The 22,448-nt window shown below is 60.7% G+C and overlaps 1 protein-coding gene across 2 annotated transcripts; it reads right to left on the reverse strand.

Moving 5' to 3' along the window:
- Positions 1–1,516: 1,516 nt before the first annotated feature.
- STK35 (serine/threonine kinase 35) lies at positions 1,517–20,314 on the reverse strand. 2 transcript variants are annotated; one of them, XM_064167677.1, is made up of 3 exons: positions 19,815–20,314; positions 11,759–12,507; positions 1,517–4,161 (listed from the first exon to the last, which is right to left on the reverse strand). In XM_064167677.1, the coding sequence occupies exons 1-2, from the start codon at positions 20,260–20,262 to the stop codon at positions 11,795–11,797; spliced, it is 1,161 nt and encodes a 386-aa protein (XP_064023747.1). In that variant the 5' UTR covers positions 20,263–20,314; the 3' UTR covers positions 1,517–4,161; positions 11,759–11,794. The 2 variants fall into 2 exon arrangements, with proteins under 2 accessions (XP_064023747.1, XP_064023746.1); XM_064167676.1 differs by lacking the exon at positions 1,517–4,161 and having other exon boundaries at positions 6,442–12,507.
- Positions 20,315–22,448: the final 2,134 nt, after the last annotated feature.

The following is a 22,448-nucleotide window of genomic DNA, read 5'->3' on the forward strand; positions in this document are numbered from 1 at the left end:
GAGGTGTGCTGGAGGAGGGAGCTGAAGGCCTGCAGCGTGGGGGCAGGCGGCAGAAGCAGCAGGGCAGGGGACAGGGGAAGAGGCAGGGAAATGGCAGCAGGATGGAGGACAGGCAGGGAAGAGGCAGCAGGACAGAGGATAGGCAGGGAACAGGCATCAGGATGGGGAACAGGCATCAGGATGGGGAACAGGCATCAGGATGGGGAACAGGCATCAGGATGGGAACAGGCAGCAGGGTGGGGAGCAGGCAGCAGGGTGGGGAGCAGGCAGCAGGGTGGGAACAGAGGAACAGGCAGCAGGACAGAGGACAGGCAGGGAACAGGCAGCAGGATGGGGGACAGGCAGCAGGAGGGGGACACTCAAGCACTCCCCCTGTAGCCCCTGAGAGCTCTTGCAGCAGCAGCCTGGAAGTTAAAAAAGAGCTCCGGGGCAGAGCCTGAACAAGAAGAGAGTTTGTCAGGCCCCAGCTGGCTGCACCCAGCAGCCTCTGGCACGAAGTGTGAAATGCTTTTGGGCCTGAAGGGCTACATGCTGGGAGGTGGTGCCCGGGGAGCAGCAGAGGAGCTGACAGCACAGCTCTTCCCACCACCAGCTGCTGGGCACTGCTTTGGGGAGGGCGCCAGCAGCAGGGCTCTGGCCTCATCCTGCTGCCCAAGGAGCCAGCAGCAGGGCTCTGGCCTCATCCTGCTGCCCAAGGAGCCAGCAGCAGGGCTCTGGCCTCATCCTGCTGCCCAAGGAGCCAGCAGCAGGGCTCTGGCCTCATCCTGCTGCCCAAGGAGCCAGCAGCAGAGCTCTGGCCTCATCCTGCTGCCCAAGGAGCCAGCAGCAGGGCTCTGGCCTCATCCTGATGTCAAGAGGAGTTGGGAGCTCCCAGATGCTTGCCCTTGGAGCTGGCAGAGCTCAGCTGCTGGGGTGGGAGGCTGCAAGGAGCCCGGGAGAAGCAGCCAGCCTGCTCCAGCAGCACAGCAGAGCTGGCACAGGGCTGGGCAGCACAGCCCCATCCTGCAGGAGCCCTCCCCTCAGCCCAGCAGAGCTGCAGTGTGAGCCTGGGGCGAGGAGGGGCAGCAGCAAAGTCTCCCTGCTCTTGTGACCTGCAGAAAGCTCGGGGAGAGGTGGCCCGGGGGGGGGCCCGAAGCAGTTACCCTGGCAAGGCTTAAACCCAGACTCGGCAGCGCGCAGGGAGGGGTCGGGACGCACACGACGATGGTGAGGGTGGGGCTGAAGTCTTATTGCTCCAGGGGAGGCTCGGGGAGCCTCTGATATGTGAAGGAGCTGGGTCCTGAGCAGTCGAAGGAAGACCACAGGGCTAACTCTTTGCATCTGCCACTAGCACAGCAGCGAGGGGACAAGGTGGGGAGCTAAGCCAAGCCCTCCAGGTCACCTCTGCTCTCTCCTCTCCCCCCAGCCCCAAGCTGGCCAGGAGAGCCCTGTGAAGGCTGCAGGCTGGTGCAGGTAACAGGGATCCCAATCCTCCCCAGGCTGGGAGCTCGTTCCCCCCACCCACCCCACCCCCCTCTTGTAAACAGCATAGTCAGAAGTAAACAGTTTCATACAATCAACTCCCCCTTCCCCAGCAGCCTGGAGGGCAGCAGGGCTCGGTGAGAGGGTTCTTGGCTCCCCCCACACACACACACTGAGCAGGCAACTCCCAGCACCTGGGTGCTGAGCTTCAACGTGGCCAGGAAGAGATGGAGAGCAGCCCCGGGCTGGAAGCTGACTGCTGCTCCCTTGAGTTGTCCCCAGCCCATCCTAACAGCAAAATCAGCTCCAGGGGAGGAAGAAGCTCAGCCAGCAGGAGCTGGGCAGGAGGTGATGCCCACCAGAGCCACCCAGGAAGAGAAACCTCAACATCCTCCATCCCACAGCACAGCTGATCCCCGTTCCCACCGTGTGCCAGAGGGAGCACAGCTCTGGGCCACACTCTCTGGGAGGAGAGATGCTGGGAGCTGTAAACACAAGGCAGGTTCCTGGATAGTTTGGGGGAGGGGAGTGTGGGGGGTGTGGATCTGAGCACAAACAGCAGCAAAATCATCGAGGAGAAATGCTCCTAAGAGGACAAACTAGGAGGGGAAGATCCAGGTCGGCCCAGGGCTGGCAGCCCTTGGGCTCAGCCTGGGAAGTGTTTGCTAAGTCCTAAGTAAGGCACTAAGGTCCTAACTCACTAACATCAAACTGCTTCAGAAAACACAGCTGCAATGCAAGGAAAGCTGAGGTGGAGATGTGTGGTTTGGCCTGACAGCAAGGGGCTGGATCAAGAGGCTTTGGACCCTCCCAGGGCTTGGTGCCCACACCTGGAATCCTCCTGCTCGGAAGCTTCCTTCAGCTTGGGGTGGTGACACCTGGTGAGGAGCCCTGAGCAGGGCTGGGAAGGTAAAGCCCTCTGACTGCACCCTTCGAGCCAGGGCTGGGTGAGAAGCAGGAGCAAAGGCTCTCTCAGGTGGAGGAAGGGTGGCCAAAGTGCCCAGGGCACTGACACTGTGCTGCAGGTGAACTGCAGGGGTCAGCTCTGGTCTCACTCCAACCCTTCCTGGGGGAGAAACCCACCCACAGCCCCCGGGCACGGCCACTCTGGGGATCTGCTGCTAGTTAGAGAGCAGCCAAAGAGCTCCTGGAAGCCCCAGGGGCCAAGCACAGCTTCTGCTAAGCAAGCCCAAGCTGCTCAAACCCCAGTGAAGCAGGCTGGAAGGAGCTGATGCAGCTGTGGTCTGGTTGTGGCTAGCCACAAGCCCACAGAAACAGAACAGCCTGGGGCCGGGGCCCAGGCCTCCAGTGGGTGCTCTCCAAACCTTCAACCAGTCCCACACAGACGGTCTGGAGCCTCCTGGAGCTGTCCTCCTAAGAGGGACCAGGCCTCCCTGCAGCACCAGCCTCAGCTCTGCGTCCTGGGACAGAGGGAAGAGCAAAGGAAGCCTCCCCCTGCCCCCCAGCCCTGCCCTGGCCCACCTGCATTTCCTCCCAGAGGGCACACACGAGGAGGTGCTGCCAGCCCGGGAGCCTGCCGTGGTGACAGAGGGGAGCTGGAGCCAGGCAGGCAGGGAGGAGGGGGGCAGGGAGGGCTCCTCCTCTTCCTGAGCCCCCAGGCAGCTGCGGGAGGGATGCTGGGGGCAGAGCAGCAGCCGCTGTAGGCTGAGGAGTGGGCCTGGGAGGTTCAGAAGCTGCAGGGGGGCACAGAGGTGGTGCTCTACATTGCATTTACAGTGAGCAAAGCCTGGAGACCACCCTGAGCAGGGTCAGGACCCCCTCTCCAGCATTAGTGTTGCTCTAAAGCCAGGTGAGCTGCTCAGCCTGAGGTCCTAACCCCCCCAGCTGAGCTGCACCCAAGCAGCAGCGTTTGCCTTTTGCTTCCACAAGGGCTCTGCGGGAGCTCAGAACCCAGCCCCCAGGACCCATTTAGACCAAACCTGCTCCTCCCTCCCAAGGATTGGTCCTGTCAGACTGAGGCCTGGCACTAAATGGCTCAGGGCAGGAGGCTGCTTCCTGCTCCCCACAGCACAGAAAGCATCTCCCTGCAAACACAGCCAGGGGGGGCTCCTGCTGCCCCCTGAGGAGAAAGACTGCAGCAAAGAGCTGAACCCCAGCTGAGGGAGAGGCAAAGCTCTGCCCTGCTGGATGCTTTCCCAACCTTGTTTGCACTACTGTACCCTAATTTCAGCTGCTGCCAGCCTGGGGCAGCAGCCACCCACCCACCCAGAAGCTGCCTGGCTCTGAAGCTCTGGGAGCTGCTTGCCACCTGTGGGCCAAGGGCTCCCTTTTCCTCCAGCAAACCTTGGCACTCACTTTGCCCCCATTTCCCCTAAGACAGCTTGGAAACCCAAACCTGTGCCCAGCCAGACTCCAGAGCTGCTGCCTGGGCAGCAAACCTTGCTGCTTGCCAGCTCCTCATGGAAGGACAAACATCTGCTGAGCAGAGCAGACAGGGGGAGGGCAGGGCAGGGGCAGCTCTGCTCTCTGGAGCTTCTTTCCCAGCCCTGTCAGCAGGATGAGCCAGCAGCCAGCTCCTGCTCTGCCACAGGCCCCCTCCTGCACCCCCCACCCCCAACACCCACCAAAGCAACACCCAAAGATTTCACAGTGCCAGAGGTCCTGCAGCCCAGGGCTCTCCTCTGCCACCTTCCCTCGTTGCATGGAAATAATGAAGGTTCTGGGTCCCTGGAAGAAAACCTGCAAGGCAAAAGGAGAAAGGAGAAACAGAGGTCAGCTGTGGCAGAGGTTTGGCCCAGTGACCACCCCGTGGTGCCATCCTGCCAGTCCTCCTGCTCCATTACCTCCCTCAGACTGCAGGCACGTGAGGTTGGGAACTTTCTAGGCGAGCAGTTGGGACTTGATGATCTCCAAGGCCTCTTCCAACCTCAGGGGTTCTGTGGTGAAGCAAGCAGGGAGCTCACAGCACCTCCACACTTCATTCTCAAGCCTTACCTGTTCTAGTGGGAGGTGTCCCACTAGAGGTGTTGGAACTGGCTGAGCTTTGAGGTCCCTTCCAACCTAAACCATTCAATGATTCTATTACTTTTGGGGGCTGGGAGGATTTGAGGTGAGCACAAACCTTTATTGTGCAGCCTCCAAGCGTGGCTGCAAACAGCAGCACCCCCAAAGGACACCAAGGTGGAAGATGCCATGGCACAGGGATGGGTGCTGGAGTCATGGAAGAGCCTAAAGAACAGCAGTGTGCTGAGGGTTACTTCCTCCCACAGCACTCCCACTGCTCCCAGTTAGTCCCAGATGGGAGTTGGCATCGAATCACAGCATGGGTTGGGTTGGAAGAGACCTTAAAGCTCATCCAGTGCCAGGGGTAGGGACATCTCCCACCAGCCCAGGGTGCCCAAGGGTCTCATCCAGCCTGGTCCTGAACACCTCCAGGGAGGTTGTGGAGCACAGAAGCACAGAATGTGATCTTTGATCACATTCTGTGCTTCTGTGCTCCACAACCACCCTGGGCAACCTGTGCCAGTGTCTCACCACCCTCAACCTGTGCCAGTGTCTCACCACCCTCAACCTGTGCCATCTCCTTCTGCCTTGCAGGGCTTCAGTTAGCAACACAGGCACTGCAGCCTGGCCTCAGCTTCCTCATTTGCTGCCACCCCTGTGCAGGGCACAATGCCAAGGTAGCACCCATCCAGCTGTCCCAGCAGCCAGGCTGAGCTAGGATGAGCTGAACATCACCCAACACCCCTCCAAAAAGTCCCAAAGCCATGGGGGCTGCTGGTGGTGGTGGTGGTGATGAGAGCCTGGCTGGAACAAGAAGTGCCAGCACAGAAGAGCTGTGGCCTTGAGGCTCCACGTGAGGAAGCACTGTTGAGTGCCAGCTTCCAGTCCTCAACTGGCAAAGGTGGAAGGAGCTGTGACACTTGGGGACACCCTGCATTGCTCACCCTGTGCGTCAGCAGCAGCTCAGGCTTCTCAAGTGGCTCTGCTGCAAGAGGTGGTTCAAAGCCATCTTGGTGTAAGGAAGCAGTTAGGGGCAGCAGCACAGCCCCCCTGCAGCAGCACAGGGCCCCCCCTGCAGCTGGTTGAAACCCATCTTGGTGTAAGGAAGCAAGAATGGGCTGCAAAACAGCCCCCCCCCCAGCAGCAGCAGCAGCACAGAGCCCCCTTCTGCAGCTGGTTGAAACCCATCTTGGTACAAGGAAGCAGCAGGAGGGGGACAGCAGCACAGCCCCCACCTTGTAGCTGGCTGAAACCCATCTTGGTACAAGGAAGCAAGAAGGGGGCAGCAGCACAGCCTCCACCTTGTAGCTGTCTGAAACCCACCGTGGTACAAGGAAGCAAGAAGGGGGCAGCAGCACAGCCTCCACCTTGTAGCTGTCTGAAACCCACCGTGGTACAAGGAAGCAAGAAGGGGGCTGCAGCACAGCCCCCCCACTGCAAGGCCTCTCCTGCTGCAGCAGCAGCAGCACAGGGCCCCCCTCTGCAGCTGGTTGAAACCCATCTTGGTGTGAAGCAGCAGGAAGGGGCTCCAGCACAACCCCCCCTCACCATGGCTGGTTGAAACCCATCTTGGTGTGAAGCAGCAGGAAGAGGCTCCAGCACAGGGCCCCCCTGCAGCAGCACAGCTCCCCTCACCATGGCTGGTTGAAACCCATCTTGCTGTAAGGAAGCAGGAGGGGGCCTGAGGGTGCCCAGTGCCAGGGCTTTTAGGGAAGAACAGGCAAATCTTGGCTGCACTGATCCCTGCCCTGGCCACAGCCCCAACCCACAGCAGTCCCCCCACTCCTTTCCTCCACAGCCCAGCACCCCCAGCTCAGCCACAGAGCAATGCTCAGCTCTGCAGAGAAGCCATCAGCATTTCCCACCCTGCCTGCCTGCAAGCCAGAGAGTTCCCTGTGCACTGGCACAGGGAAACACAGCACCTAGGAGGCCACAGCCTTCAGAGGGAGCAGCAGAGCTCAGGCCAGGGGTCGTGATGGTTTGGTGACAGCTGAGAGCCACCTGCCCTATGGAAGGTCCCTAAGGTCTCCCTTCTGCCCTCAGCTGTCTGCTGGCACCTCGAGGGGCTTCCTGCAGCGGGGACAGGGCTGGAGCTCACTGAAACATGCACAGACCTCCAACCCAGGCAGGTTCCACTCCACCACCCCTCCTGCTGTGCACCACTGGCAATTTTCTGCCAGCTGAAAATCCCCCCAAGCTCTGAGCTCAGTTACATGGGAAAAAAAGGGGTGGAGGGCATGGCCTTAGCTCCCTCCCCACCTTCAGCAGGGGCAGATCCAGCCAGGGACGAGGGAGAGGCTCTGCAGAGACACTGCCTGCAGGAGAGACCTGCTGAGGAAAAGCTGCCACTGCCCAGCAAATCACCCAAAGCCCTCAGCTCCAGAAAATCCCAGGAGCTCCTTCCCCAGGGATGAGGCTGGCTCTGTCTTTGCAGCTCAGGGCAGAGGCCAGGGCCACAGGCACACTGCTTCTGAGAGGAGGTTAGCCAGGAGCTGCCACCTTTGCCAGCTGCAGTCAGAGGAAAAAGCCTTTCTGTTTGGGAAGGAGGCACCCAGAGATGAGCAGCAAGCATGCAAGGAACCTTCTGGAAGCTTTCTGCTGGGGTGCAGCTGCATTAAGAAGCAGGGCATCATTTCTGGCCCTGCTTCCATGGAGCAGGAGCAGTTTGAGGGAAGGAGCTCAGCTTGAGCAGCCCCAAGGCTCACAGCTCTGAGCCAGGAGAGCTCACTCCATTGACGCACGTTGACCCAGGGGCTTGGTCAAGGGCTTCTAATCCCCCTGCAGATGCCACTTAAGAGTTTTAATCAGCTCCAACGTTCCCATGGCATCAGCAGGATATCAGGCAGCAGCTCGTGGAGCCCTCAGGCAGCCCTAAGGAAGAGGGCACCAACGTGTGGGCGATGGCAGAGCTGGGAGGTGGCAATGGCCACGGTGGGCTTAGACTGATGGTTGGGTTTGGTGAGCCTGGAGGTCTTCTCCAACCAAAGTAATTCTGTGAGGTGTGCTGGGAGAGAGAAGCCAGCAGCAACTCCTGCTAATCCCATTAGTCACCCATGTGGCAGAAGGGGAGGGGGCACAGAGCTGCTTCCTCATGCTTTGCACTTGTGACGCACTCCTGGGGAGCTTCCTGGAGTCCAACCACAGCAGCTTCCTCTAGCAGGGAGATTGAGGGGACAGAGAGCAAGCCAGCACTGGCCAGAGGTGAGGTGATCCAGCTCAACCTGGTGACTTTGCTTCTCCCCAGGTGAGGTCAGTGCTGACCAGCAGGAGCGCTGCTGATCCCAGCCTCCCCAGGGCAGCAGTTTGCTGGTGGTGCTGGGGAGCAGCTGGGCACAGCAGAGAGCTCCTGTTGGGGACAGACACCACCAGAGAGGGAAGAAAGATGAACCTGGTCAGCAGCAGCTCCTGCTGTGCTTTGAAACGCAAAGAGGAGAGAGAAGGCAAAGAGCTGCAGCTGGAGGGAGAGGGAAGTGGTGCTGGAGTGAACCCAGCTGGGCTGAAGGCACCCAAGGGATGCTGCATCCTGCTCCACACAGTCCTGATCTTCACCTCGAGCACTCATCTCCAACTCAGACCTTCTGCTTGATGCAGGGTGAAAGCACCACAGGGAGGGACCTCCCAGAGCCACTGCAGGCTGAGCTCCTGCATCACCTCCTGTCTAACCGTTGGTGTTGCCACTCACTCCCCTCCCTTCTGTGCTCAGGTTAGCTTCTGGCTCTCTACAGCTCCATGAAAAGCTGGAGTGAGGTGAGGATAAGTCACTTCTCCCAAGAAACAAGCAGCAGACAAGAGGGAACAGCCTCAAATTGCCCCAGGAGAGGCTTAGATTGGACATGAGGAACAATTTTCTTCCCCAGAAGGGTTGTCAAGGCCTGTCCCAAGCTGCCCCCATCCCTGGAGGGGTCTGAAAGCCCTGGAGCTGTGGTGCTGAGGGCCATGGTCTGGTGGTGCCTTGGCAGTGCTGGGGTTAAAGTTTAGACTCCAGGATCTTCGAGGCCACTTCCAGCCAAAACAGTTCTGTGACAGCAGCAGACAGCAACCAGCCACAGGAACTTGCTGTGCCTCACTCAACCCACACTGCTCAAAACCCCAACTTCAGAGGGTCCCACTGGGGACCCCTCACCTGCCCTGGGTAATTCTGAGGGGGGAGCTAGACAAGGAAAAAGATGTTCAGAGCACAGAGAAAGAGGAGAGAGGCCCAAACCTTCCAGAAGGGAGAAGATGGTAGAGGGTGCCCAGTGCTGAGCCACCCCACAGCAATCCAGATAGCCCAGCAGCTCCCAGCACCCCTCAGCCAGTCTCTAACTGTCCTGGGAAGGCTTCTGTCCTCTGTGCCCCAGGGGCATGCTCGGGGGAGCTGCCACCTCGGGCTGCAGAGCAGAAGACAGGGAAGCACAGCACTGGGGGGGAGAGAAGACCTGGGAGATGCTGGCTCTACCACCCTGGGGCCACCAGCAGCACTGGGGGTGAGGGGAAGGGGAAGCTAAGGACGTGGAGGTGGACTCAGCACCCCTGGAGGTGTTCAAGCAGTGTGTGGCCATGGCCACCTGGGGACAAGGCTCGATGGCCACGGTGGGGTTGGGTTGATGGTTGGATCTGATGATCTTAGAGGGCTTTTCCAACCCAAACCAATTCTATTTCTTGGTGTCCAGCAGAAACCAAGCCAGAAAGAGCTTCCTGGCTGAGAAGTGCCAGTTCCCACCTGAGCTGTGGGAGGGTAAGGGAGCATGAAGCCTGCTGACTGCACCTGGAGCAGACGGGCACAGGAAGGGAAATCAGAAGAGGTCAGTGGCACACTGAGGCATGAGCCAAAAAAATCTGATTGCCAGGATCAGGGAGGTGACAGTTTCCCAGGTGCTGACACAAAGCAAGGCTGAGCAGGGCCTGAAGCTGTGCTGGAGAGGCAGAACTCACCCACAGCATGAGCCAGCAGCTGCCCGAGCCACGCAGTGAAGTCAGGGGAGGTTACTTGAGTTTCTCGGTCAACTTAAATTACCTGAGAGCAGGCTCCAGGCCCTGCTCTAAATCCCATTTTAAGCTTCTCAAGAAGGTTTCTAATTTGAGGTTTGCCTTTAGGAACAGCCAGAAACAGCCTGCTCCAAACACACCAACGCCCCACCGGAGCGGCGGCACCCGAGAACCCCAGCGGGTGGCTCCCCAGAGCCTCTGCTGCACCATCAAGAAGGTTCCCCTGGCAGCTCTGAGGCTGTGCTGGACGCATGGGCAGAGTGCTGGGCTCTTGTGCGTGCCAGGCTACGTGTGCCAGGCTGTTACATAAGGGCATCCATCTCTGCTGCAGCTGTGGCATGACGGAGCCGATGACGACGGCGCCGATGATGGCTGCGGCCGCGCGGGTGGAGGAGGAGGAGGAGGATGGTGGTGATGGTGCAGGAGGCAGCTGAGGTTTATGCAAACAGCCCTGGGGTAGGACTGTCCCCTCGGTGTCTGTCAGCCCTGCATGTACTATTCTGCAGCTCTGCACAGGATGAATTCTGCCGCAGGGCAGGGGCCGGTTGCATAACTGAGCCTTTGCAGATGGCAGCGGCAAATCCCCAGCTGACCCCTGGCACCACCAGCAGCAGCCCCACACCTCGCCCTGCGGCACAAGGTGGGGTGACCTGAGCTCTTGAGTGCCCCAGGACTTGATCACACCCATCTCGAGTGCAGATTCACTCCCTCCCCCCACCCTAATATCCCACACTTGTACTGGGAGCAGCCCCAAGCCCTAGCCCCAGGCAGCAGCAGTTGCATCAGTGCCGGAGCTGGAGATCTTCAGCGTGTTCAGTGCTTTGTGTTGGGATGCAGAGGGATGGATGGGGCTGTGGAGTGGTCTGGACAAGCCAGCAGGGACAGAACTAGACTCATCCCCTGGCATTTCCCATTCCTACAGCCCTACCCCTTTGGAAAGAACAGAAAGCTTAGCCGGGGCACACAGAGAGGTCCCCTCGCTGAGGACACTCCAGCAGCACCTCAAAGTGGGCAGCAGTGAGGGGGTTGTAGCAAAACTTGCCCAGTGTCCCCACCTTGGGGGAGGCCACACCTCCTAGGAGCAGGCCAGGCATGCAGCCATCCCCTCTGAGGCTGAAGGCCAGGGCAGCTGTTCCATCATCATCACTTTGCTCTCTGCTCTGGTCCAGCAGGATCCGGAGGCTTCAGGGCGAGGGAAGGGCTGGGAGCTGCAGTGCCAGCACCGGACATGGGCAGGCTCTCAGAGGTCTCCTGTGACCAGCAGTGGTCAGAGGAAGCTCTGCAGGAGCTTTAAGGAACCTGGGCTGGGAAGATGCCAGCCTCACCCCCCACCATCTGCAATTTCTGTTTCACTGAAGCCTTTGGCCAGGCCAAGCCCTGCTAACAGCTCCTGCTTACAGACAGCTCTGCCAGGCAGGCAACACCTCCTAGCCCTTCAGTGACACTGGGCAGTGGCACCACCAGCTCCCCTCCTGTCCCTGGTGGTCCTTCCAACCCATGTGTGACCACCCAAGCCTCAGGAGCAGGACCTCTGAGCTTAAGACTCTTTAGAAGGCAAGCAGAGAGGAGCAGAAAGTGGAATCTGAAGGGAGCTCAGCCTGAGCAGGGCTGTTTTGGAAGTTTCCTTCCTGAGCAGGCAATAAGTCCACACAAACCCTGATGCTGGAGACCAAAGCATCCCATCCCCGGGCAACCAGAGGTCACACCAAAGGGAAGTGCTGCCTGTGAGCAAGGAAACGAAACCAGACAGCCCCACAGAGCCCCACAGGTGAAGGCAAAGGGAACAGCTTTTTGCTGAGGCAGCCCCGAGGTGTCCTGCCCAAGAGCACAGGCACAGCTGCTGCCAGCACTGATGCAGGTTCATAGAGTGGTTTGGATTGGAAGGGACCTTTATGATCCAACTCCCCTGCCACAGGCAGGGACACCTCTTGCTAGAACAGGCTGCCCACAGGAACTGATCTGCCACAGCAGAGGTGGCAGAACTGGCAGCAAATTCCCTGCTCCTGGGGCAGAAACATCCCCAGAGCTGCACTGCCTCACCTCAACCACTGGCCAGGACCTCTGAGCAGCAAGGCTGCTGCCCAAGCCTGAGGGAACAAGGCACCTGGCCCAGCCTTGCCTGCTCTCCTGGGCTTTTGGGCAGCAGCAGGACATGTGCAGCTGCTTCACTTTCCCACCTCTAGTTCTTTCTTTGGTTTGTTTTTTTTTTTGCAGTAGAATAGGTGGAAAAACCACTCAGAAGCAACGCTCTGATGAGTCACTCTAGAAACAGCTCCAGGAACATAAAGGACTCCTTTGTGTCCCTACAAAACGCTGCTAGAGCAGCCCAGAAGAGTAGGAAATAAAAGAGCTGTGGCTCACTCACCCAGCTGCAGAGCACAGCAGTGCCCCTGCCCTGAATTTAAGCAGCACAAGTAACCTGGTCCATCCTGGTTTCAAGCTCGAAGGCATCGGGTCGGTCCTGGGGGTTAGCAGCCAACATGTCCTTCAGGAGCTGCTTGATGCCCTCAGACATGGAAGTCCTGCGCTTCTGAGGGATGTGCAGCTCCATCTTTGGGTTCTCTAGCAGCGCTTCCCCGACTGGCACAATCTCAGTCCCCTGCTTGATGTAGGTCCCCAGCAGCTCCTTCTTGGTCTCGGCGTCGATGAAGGTGATCCTCTCGATCATGGCCCAGATGATGATGCCCAGGGCGAAGATGTCAGCCTTGGCAGTGTAGTGCCCTTCCCAGACCTCGGGGGCCATGTAGAAGTCGGAGCCACAGGCAGAGGAGAGCCAGTACTTGTTGACGTTGATGTTCTTGCTCTCCTGGGCTCCCTCCTTGCCCCGTGCCGTCAGGCCCGCGCACACCTTGCTGAGCCCGAAGTCGGCCACCTTCAGCACGGGGCTGCCTGACTTCTCGGTGATCAGGATGTTGTCTGGCTTCAGGTCCCTGTGCACGATGTGGTTCTTGTGCAGGAAGGCGATGGCACTGGTCAGCTGCAGCATGAAGCTCTTGTTGGTGGCCGGGTCAGGCCTGCGGGACAGCACGTAGCGGTTGAGGTCTCCTCCCTCGCAGAACTCCATCACGAACCACAGGTAGCAAGGCTCCTCGGCGTAGCCCAGCACCCTCTCGCCTGCAGGAGGGACAGAAAGCAAGAGCAGCTGTCAAGGCACTGGGACAGCTCCCAGCAGGAAAGCTTGGGAGACTTGGGGCTGCCCAGCTGGAAGGAGGAGGACAGCGCCCAGGGTCGCTGGGCAGAGCTCGGAGCAGCCTGCCAGGACCTGCAGGGGCTACAAGCAGGCTGCAGAGGGACTGCTCCCAAAGGGCTGCAGGGACAGGCTGAGGGCAGTGGTTTGAAATGAGAGCAGAGCAGCTTGAGAGTGGAGGGGAGGAACAAGTTGTGCAGCAGGAGGCTGCTGGAGCACTGCAGCAGGTTGCCCAGGGAGGGAGCTGAGGCCTCCTGGCTGGAGCTGCTCCAGGTGAGGCTGGAGCAGGCTGTGAGCAAGCTGCTGTAGGGGAGGATGTCCCTGCTGAGTGCAGGGGTGGCACTGGGTGGCCTTTGAGGTCCCTTCCAACCCAAACCATTCTGCCATTCTATGACTTTGGAGTCCTGGTGGACAGTAAGTTGTCCACATGCCAGCAATGGGCCCTTGTGGCCAAGAAGTCCAATGGTGTCCTGGGGTGGATGAAGAAGAGTATGACCAGCAGAGCAAGGGAGGTTCTTCTCCTCCTCCTCTACTCTGTTGAGGCCACATTTGAAGGTCTGTGTCCAGTTCTGGGCTCTTCAGCTCAAGAGAGTCAGGGAACTGCTGGAGAGAGTCCAGCAAAGCTGCCCAGGGGCCTGGAGCAGCTCTGGGAGCAGCAAAGGCTGAGAGCCTGCAGAGAAGCAGCCCCGGAGGGGAGCTGAGCAATGCTCAGCAAGAGCTGAAGAAGCTGTGGGGGGCAAGAGGCTGGGGCCAGGCTCTTGTCAGTGGTGCCCAGAGGCAATGGGCACAGACTGGAAGCCAGGAGGTTCCACCTGAACAGGAGGAGGAACTTGTTTGGTGTGAGGGTGCAGAGCCCTGCAGCAGGCTGCCCAGAGAGGCTGTGGAGTCTCCTCTTCTGGAGACTTTCAAGCCCTCACCTCTTTGGAAGATCTAACTTGCTGAGGGCCCTGAGCAGCCTGATCTAATCCAACCTCAAGCAGCAAACATTTAAGTGCCACCTCAGCTACGCTGTGCCCTAAACAGCTTCTTCCTTGCAGTGGGCACCTGAGGTCTTCAAGCTTAAAGAAGTTCAGGTGCAATTGGGTGGCATCAAGATTTGACCTCCTAAAATACCCTGGCTAAGCACAGAGACTCAGGGAGAAATCCACCAGCCCCCCCTGGGATGCAACCCCCTCATGCCAACCCTCATATCTACCCACAGAGAGGACCCAAGTGACAAGCAGAGGCTGCACACACAACCACTCTAGAATCCAGTTGGGTTTTCCTCCAGCCAGCACCCAGAAAGGGGACAGCTGGAGGCCACCACTCAAACCTCTGCCACGGTGAGCAAAATCTCAAGAGGGCAAATCTGGAGCCTTTGGGAAGCAATTTAAGAACTGCATCCACTTGAGAACTGGGGGCTGGGAGGAGGTTTTCTTGCAGCAAAGGTCCTAGAGAACATTCTAGCAGCAGGTAAAAAAAATCAAGGACTAGCAAGGGACAACCAAGGGACCTGAACAAGTTCAGCAGCAGTGGTCAGGGCTTGGTTGTGGGTGGGAAAAAACTTGGTTATTTGCTACAAACAGTCTGTAGCCATGGCTACTGCTATGGGAATGGAAGTCTACACAACAAAAGGATTTGGCTGCACCTCCCCTTGTCCTCAGCAGAAGATAAAAGGTTAGGTCTGGGGGTTGGGAAGGACGGGGAAGAAGTTGGGTGAACTTCGAGGGGTCAAAAAGTACCCAGAGATGAGGCTGAAGGACCAACTTGGCTCTGGAGAGCAAAATGAAAGCTGAGAAGGATAAAGAAGGTTCACTGGTTTGAGGCAGGCTTTGTTTGGTGAGGAATCACAGAGTGGGAAAAGTCAGGAGGGACCTCTGGAGATTTAAGTGCAACCCTCCTAGCGAGGCAAGGTTCACCTAGAGGAGGTCACACAGGAACACACATCCAGCTGGGGTTTCATTCTCCAGACGTGGAGACTCCACCACCTCTCCCAGGCAGCCTGCTCCAGGGCTCCAGCACCCTTACAGAAGGTCCTCCTCATGCTCAGGTGGAGCTTCTGAGGTTGAAGTTTGTGTCCAAAACTCAAGCAGGGGCTGCTCACCCTCTGCACACTCAGCTCACACCACTGCCACCAGCTCAGCTCAATCACAGAATGAACCAGGTTGGAAAAGACCTTTGAGATCAAGTCCAACCTAGCACCTAACCCTTCTGATTCACTGACCCCTGGCACCATGTGCTTCCTCCAGCCTCCTCTTCAACACCTCCAGCCCTGGGCACTGCACCACCTCCCTGAGCAGCCCATCCCAGTGCCAATCACTCTCTCTGACAACAACTTCCTCCTAACATCCAGCCTGAACCTGCCCTGGCACAGCTTGAGGCTGTGTCTCCTTGTTCTGGTGCTGGCTGCCTGGCAGCAGAGCCCAACCCCACCTGGCTACAGACTCCCTGCAGGCAGCAATGAGGTCAGCCCTGAGCCTCCTCTGCTGCAGGCTGCACCCCCCCAGCTCCCTCAGCCTCTCCTCACAGGGCTGTGCTCCAGGCCCCTCCCCAGCCTTGCCTAGGGAGGTGGTGGAGTTGGCATCCCCAGAGGTGTTGAAGCCAAGACTGGATGGGGCACTTAGTGCCATGGTCTGGGTGCTAGGTTGGACTGGATGAGCTTGGAGGTCTCTTCCAACCTGGTTGATTCTATGATTCTCTGGACATATTCAAGCACCTCAACATCTCTCTTAAACTGAGGAGCCCAGAACTGGGCACAGCACTCAAGGTGTGGCCTGAGCAGTGCCAAGTACAGGGGCAGAATGACCTCCTTGGTCCTGCTGGTCACACAGTGACATCTCACAGGGCACAAGGCCTCGTGTTCCTGCTCCCCTCAGCAGCCCTAAGAACCCCAACACAGGGAGCAGGAGAGTTTGGCTCTTCTCAACCAGGAAGCACCCCACAATGGGGAGCACAGCAGAGCCCTGTGCCCACCACACACAGCCAGCAGCACCAGGCCAAGGCATGGTGAGAACATCCAAAGAGCATTCCTGCAGGGAAGCTGCTCAAACAGCAGCTCACCAGCAGCCAAGACCTGCTTGGGCTGAGAAAGCAAGGCTTGTTTTGAGCAGGAGGAGGGCTCTGGTTGAAGAGGTGGCCCCTGAAGCTCCAAGAAGCAGAGGGAGCCACTCAGCTGCCCCAGCAGTAGCTGTGAGCACAGTGCACTTCACTCTGGGTGGAGCTCTGCTAGGAGAGGAGAAAGCCAAGAGCAATATTTCCTCATTTTCTATCATCTGAGAAGTGTTTGAGTTGTTAAATCATCTTCCTGCCTCCCAAACAAACAGCTCCCACCATAAAGAGCTGGCAGGCTGCTGCCTACAGACGAGATGTTAGCAAACTCCAGGCAGGCACAGCCAAGAGCTGAAGGGATGCAGGAGACAGCCCAGATCTGTTCTCCATCATCGAGCCAGCATCCTCAGCATGCTCCCTGCCCAAACAGCTTGGCACACTCACAGAACCACACAGTTGTTTGAGCTGGAGAAGCCTGCTGAGATCAGAGAGTCCAACCAACAACCCAACACCACCGTGGTCATCAAACCATGCCCCCAGGTGCCACAGCCACATGTTTCTGGCTGTGGCCACACCCCACCACCTCCCTGGGCAGACTGTTCTGGGCCTTGGACACTCTGGCAGCAAAGAAATTTCTTCCTCATCCCCAACCTAACCCTCCCCTGGCACAATTTCAGGCCATTTGCTCTCATTCTATCTCTGATACTCATCCTAGCTATGATTCTAGGTAGAAGAGACCAACCCCAACCCTGTCTCAGGTAGCTGCAGAAAGCAACTCCAACTTCTCCAGCCCTGCTGCAGCCTTCCCACTGCACCTGTCCTGGGAGCTCGTTAACAGCTTGGTAATGTGCTGGGACTCACAGGGGGAGAGGGGGGAAACAAACTCATAAATCCACCAGCAGCAGAAGCAGCACCCCCAGTGCCCACTGCTGCACCAGCCTCTGACTCCCTCTGGGCAAAGAGGTGAGAGCCTGGCACCAAGCCTGGGTGCTCACCCTGCCAGTGACATGTGTGGGTGATGCCAGGGCAGTCCACGAGCGAGGCTGAGCACTGGCAGCAAGCTGGCAGCCCCCCAGGTGACATGGCAGGAAGCAGCACCCTGTATCTGGTCACTGTGGGCAGCTCTGCCACCGTGCTGGGTCAGGAGCAGAGGGGCACGAAGGTGTGCAGGGACCAGGGCACGGTGCTGTGGTGCCTGCCCCTGCTCCAGGCCCAGTGCTGGGCTTCCAGCTTCTTCTGTGCTCTCTGCTCTTCAGTGTGGGATTCTGTACACAGAATCGTTTGGGTTGGAGGTGACCTTGAAGGTCATGGAGTGCAAGCACCAACCCAGCACTGCCAGGGCACCACCAAGCCACGGCCCTCAGCTCCAGGGCTTTGAAACTCCTCCAGGGATGAGGACTCCACTACTGCCCTGGGCAGCCTGGGCCAGGCCTTGGCAACCCTCAAGGGGAAAAAAAAATGTTCCTCACTCCAGGTTGGATGAGGCCTTAAGCAACCTGCTCTAGTGGGAGGCGTCCCTGCCTATGGCACAGGGGGGTTGGAACTGGCTGAGCTTTGAGCTCCCTTCCAACCCCAACCATTCTATGATTCTGGAGCAACTTGAGGCCATTTCCTTTTGTCCTGTTGCTTGTTCCTCGGGGGAAGAGAGCAACCCCCGCCTGGATCCAGCCTCCTCTCAGAGCTGCAGAGTGCCAGCAGCCCTCCCCTAGGCCCCACACCCCCAGCTCCCTCACCTGCTCCTCCCCAGCCCTGCTCTCCAGACCCCTCCCCAGCTTCTCTGGACCCACCCCAGCCCCTCTATGCCTTTCTTATAACCCAGCCAACCTCCTCAGAAGGACCAAGGTGCAGGCTCCACAGCACAGCTGAGACCCTACCGGCAGCGATGCTCCTTACTCAGGAAGCCTCCAGCTAATCCCCTGCCCCGTGCCCTGAGCCCGGGCGGGTTGGCACAGCAGCTGTGCGTGCCCCTTAAATAGCCCAGCTGCGGTCGTGCAGAAGGACACGGCAGCAGCTACGTGCTGGCCACCCTGGCTGGAGACACAGCACAGCAGCTCCACGTGCTGCAGGCAGGGATGCAGAAGTGAGCAGACTTCGGAGGCTTCTCCCCGCTCCAGCCTTTGTTTGTTTGTTTTCAATGTCCTTATCAATGCCATGTCAGGGCCAGCGGCGCCAGGGCTGTTGGCAAGCGTGGGCAGCACGGCACAGCCCGGAGGGCAGGCAGGGGGAAGGCAGATGGAGAGCAAAAGGCTGCTCTCAGCTCTGCTCCCTCCTCTAGGGCTGCGGAAGGGGCAGGGCAGGGCGGGAGCTCAGGGGGCTCTCTGCCCACCTAGAGATGGAGGGCACCAAGAGCTTGCTCTGAGCTGTGCCACCCCAAAGGGACAAGGAGGCTGCCAGCCAGAGCTTGGCTGGCTACAGCTGGACACACACCCAAGGGCAGGAGCTGGCTCCTCTGCCAGGCAGTCGTGCCCAAGAGGAAGCACTCAGCAACGCAGACGTGAGGGCACTGCCCTCCTTGGGGAGACTCCCTGGGGTGGTGGTGTGAAGGAAGAGCAGGAGCAGAGAGAAGCAGGTCTGGACATGTCCTCTCAGGAGCGTGGGGGGGTCAGGCAGGGTCTGGCAGCCAGAGGTTCACCCAGCGGATGGGTCTCAGCAGCCTGGCATCAATCTGTGCCCAGCACAGGGCTTGGAGGCTGCCTGCTCTGGGCAGAGACTCAGCTGGGAGGGCAAAGGGAGACTGAGCACCCCCCAAGCAGTGTGCAGGAGTCCTAGGACACAGCTCTGGGGACAGAGGGGTGGAGTGAGCTGGCTCCGGGTGCAGCAGGCTTGGAGGGGGGGGCACAGGGGCATCAAGGATACAGGGCTCTGGTATTTTTCCACATCTTCACTGCACGTTGGCAGAGCTGGGTCTGACAAGCAGCCAAGGGAGCAGAGGGAGGGAACGTTTTGGAGATGTCACCACCACAGCCATCGAGTGTGACAGGAGGTGACCCCGGGCAGCTCCGTGACGCTGCTAAGGGACCCCAGGGGAAGATGAGGGGGTGCCAGCCCAGCCTACAGGCACTGCTGCTTCCAGGGCTGTCCCCAGGGAGCCAGCACTGGGTGAGGGACAGGGACGGGAGGGCACAAAGAGCAGACCCAAAGCTGCTCAGGGGAGCAGGCAGGGGTAGCAGAGGGAGCCCCGAGATGGGGGTTTCAGGGAGGAGGAGGGAAACACTGGCAGGGGGAGCAGGGGAAGGCTGAGGGCAGCACACAGAGATGTTCCCCAGGGCTGGGTCTGACCCCTGAGTTGACAAGGAAGAGTCCCTCAGGAGAAGCAGAGGGCTGGGGTGCAGCAAAGGTGCAGGGCACAGGCAGGGACCCCACAGGCAAAGCACAGGGTGATGGCTTAGGGATGGGGGTCCCTAGCAGCAGCATAAAGAAGGGGAGAGAAGGGAGGGAACACAGAGGGACAGGGGTCCCAGTGGGTGCCCAGCGTGGCTGGCAGCAAAGAGGGATGCAGAGGGACCCTGTGGGGAGCCCTGAAGGGACAGGACTGCTGTGGGCAATGGAAGCAGAGGGGTGGGTGCCTGGGGGAGGGCGCCTTGGCAAAACAAGAGGGGGCCCAGGGCTAGCAAAGGTGGCAGAAGAGCCTGGGATGACAGGAGGTGCAGTCGGGGGCCCGGGGGCAAAGTTAAGGCGGAGGAAGCAATGGTGCAAAGGTGTGGGGGAGGTTAGGGCATTCCTCTGAAGAGCAGGCGGTGCCAAAGAGGGATCTGAGCAGCGGGGAGAGGCCAGGGGGCTGGGAAGCTGCCCAGGCTGGGGGTGACCGGAGAGGGTAGCCAAGAGCTGGAGGTTAGGGTACTCCAAGGGATGTGTGGGTGATGCCAGGGTGTGCTGCTCTGGGTATCCCAGAGGTCATCTGCTGTGGGGGTATGGATGCAGCAGGCATCGGGGTGCTCAGGGGTGGATAACCTGGCAGTGGGCTGACACTGGGGCGGCTTGGGGTGGGCAGGAGGCCCTAGGAGAGGAGGGCCGTCCAAGGAGGACGACGCTGGGGTACCCAGGAAGAACAATGTCGGGGGCTGGGGGGTGGGCAGACACTCAAGGAGAAGGACACTGGGGTGCCGGGGGGGGGTGCTGGGGGCGGAGGGCATGCAGGAAGGCCGCCTGGAGCGCCCAGCAGCGTGCTGGGGAGGCAGGGCCCGGGGGGAGAGAGGGGCACAGGTACCTTTGAGGGAGGTCTCGACGAGGCGCAGGTAGAGCTGGCTGCGCTTGTTGCCGTGGCTCATGCGCTGCCCCAGGCCGTGCCGCTGCAGGACGCACTCCTCGAAGCGCACCACGTTGGGATGCTGCCGCCGGAGGCTGGTCAGGGCCCAGAACTCGGCCAGCGCCAGCTCCACGTTCTCGGGGGCGTCGCAACGGATCCTTTTCACCGCCAAACGGGCGCCGCTGCGGCCCGACACCGCCTCGTACACCACGCCGTAGGCCCCGCGGCCTATCTCGGCCAGCAGGCTGTACCGGGGAGTCCCTTTACTACCATCGCCGCCGCCGCAGCCGCCACCGGGTCCGGGCCCTGTCGCTGCCACTACCGCCATTGGGCCTCTCCTCGCTGCCCGCCGCCGCCTCGTCGTTCTTTGTGTCCCTCGGCGGCCGCCGTCTGCTGCCACCGCCTCCATGGTGCGGCGGCGCGGGGGCTCGGGGGCCGGGTGGCGGTGCGGGGGGTCGGGTCCCGGAGCCGCCGGAGCCGCCGCCGCCGCCCCCCCCCCGCCGGGTTGCGCCGGGCGGGCGAGGGGGCACGCGCCGCCGCGTCGGAGGGCGGAAAAGCGCGCCCTGCCCGCCCCCCGCGCCGCCCAGCCAATCACAGCGCGCCGGGCCGAGCCACCGCGCCGCCGCGGGGGGGAACGGCGCCCGGCCACCCGCCGCCCGCCCTCCCGCCAGCGATGGGAAAGGGCCCGGGAACGGCAGCCCGATCCGAACACTCCGCGCTCGGTAAACGGAGAGTTGTGCTGCCAGCGCGGTTCAGAATGGAGGGGGTGGAGAGCGGCGGTAGTCCCGCCAGCACCCCCGCCGCTGTGGTACGCGCCGAGCCGGTGTAAACAAGCCGGGCAGCTTGACTTGACCTGGCCTGGCTCTCTGCCCCGCTCCGCTCCGCTCCGTTCCGCTCCGTTCGCCGGTGGGCGCCGCACGGCACCGCGCAGAGCCCGCTCCACGGGACTCACCCGGGGCGCGGCAGCGGTGCCTGGCCTGGGCGCTGGACAGTGGCGGTGGCAGCAGTGAACGGGCGGGGCGGCGGCGGCGGGATAAGAGCAGGGCTGCACGCCCTGACGTAACCCCTTATGTAACGGTGGGGGTGACCCGCCCCTACCCCGCCCCCCCATCCCACCCCACCGCACCGGGACGGTCGATGCACTGGAGAAGGCAGTTGGTGCACCGGGAAGGGTTGGGATGTCCCGGGTGGGGTGATGAACCAGGAAGGGGGGATCGGTGCACCGGGGAAAGAGGGGATGCACCGACAGCCGTGCAGGGGGAGAACAGCCCCGGTGCATCGGCAGCAGCCGTGCAATGCAAGGCGAGGCGTGATGCCGCAGGGGAGTCATGTTTCGCGTCCCGGTGCACCGCCGGTGGCTGTGCAGCGCTGCAAAGCCGGTGCACCAGGAAGGAGGGCGGTCGGTACACCGGAGAGAGGATGATGCTCCGGAATCCGGTGCACCTCCAGGTTGCTGCGCAGCACGGGAAAGTCAGCGCACCGTGAGGAGGTGGATCGGTGCGCCAGGGAGGGAGTGGTGCCCCAGGACCTGGTGCGCTGCCGGTAGCCGTGCGGCCGCACCGGGAAGAGCGGACACGGAGCTCGAGGGTGGTTTGAGAACCCCGGGCAGCATTCGGGGTGCCTCGTAGGCAAGCTCCGGCTCCACTCCCGGGGCTCGCCGTGAGTGTTCCAGGTGGAAATTCCCGGGGAAAGTTTCCGAGGTCCCGGGGGGCATTACTCTGGAGGCGGGTACCGGGCCGTAACGGGGATTTCGGGGGTCCAGCAGGCTGGCATCAGGCAGCCCAGCACCCCCTGAGTGCCCGTGAGCTGGGACCGCGCGGGGCAGTGGGGGCCAGGTGGGATCCCTCGGGGCTGCAGTGCGTGTCCGAGGAATGGCCACATCCCCATGACTTGGGCCCTGGGTTCCCACGGGGCCACTTCATTGCTCCCACACGTCGTGGGATGGCCACGTCCCCGTGCAGGGGTCCCTGCCCCACACACTACCCCCGAGCTGATCTTCGCCCCCGTCCCCCTCCGCAAGCTGGGGACATCATCAATACTTCTCCACCCTGGGACTCCAATCCTCTCCCTGCGCCGCTGAGGGTCCCCTCGGGCTGGGGACTTCCCATGCCACCGTGTCACTCCCGGTGAGCTGGCGGAGGGCAGCAAATGGCCAACGAACCCCTTGGAAGTGGGAGGGGGTTTCCCTCCCCGCCTTTCCCTGCCCCCGCACCGGTGACCCTGGCCGCGGGACAGGTCGGGGCAAGCATCTCCAGAGCCGCTCCGCCAATTCCTGGGGTTTGGACTCATTCCCGAGCCACGTGCCGCTGCCATCACACAGCTCCCAGCACCGGGGGGCAGCGACACAGACACCCCCCCGCTCCCCCCGAGCCACCGGCGCTCGGTGCGTGGGCCGGGTGATGGGTCCCGCAGCGCAGCTCCGCAAGCGGTTTGAACTCGATTCGCGTCGAAGCGGAGCCACTTGACCTCCCCCCGGGCTGGGCGGGAGGGGCCGCGCCGCAGCCTGCCGCTGCCGGTGCCTCTCCGCAGCCCGCCGCGGACCGGCGCTGGGGACGGTGGCCGCGGCGTGACTCGCCATGTTTACGTGGGCTCTGC

Source organism: Pogoniulus pusillus, chromosome 29, assembly GCF_015220805.1.
Source record: "Pogoniulus pusillus isolate bPogPus1 chromosome 29, bPogPus1.pri, whole genome shotgun sequence".
Taxonomy (NCBI): Eukaryota; Metazoa; Chordata; class Aves; order Piciformes; family Lybiidae; genus Pogoniulus; species Pogoniulus pusillus.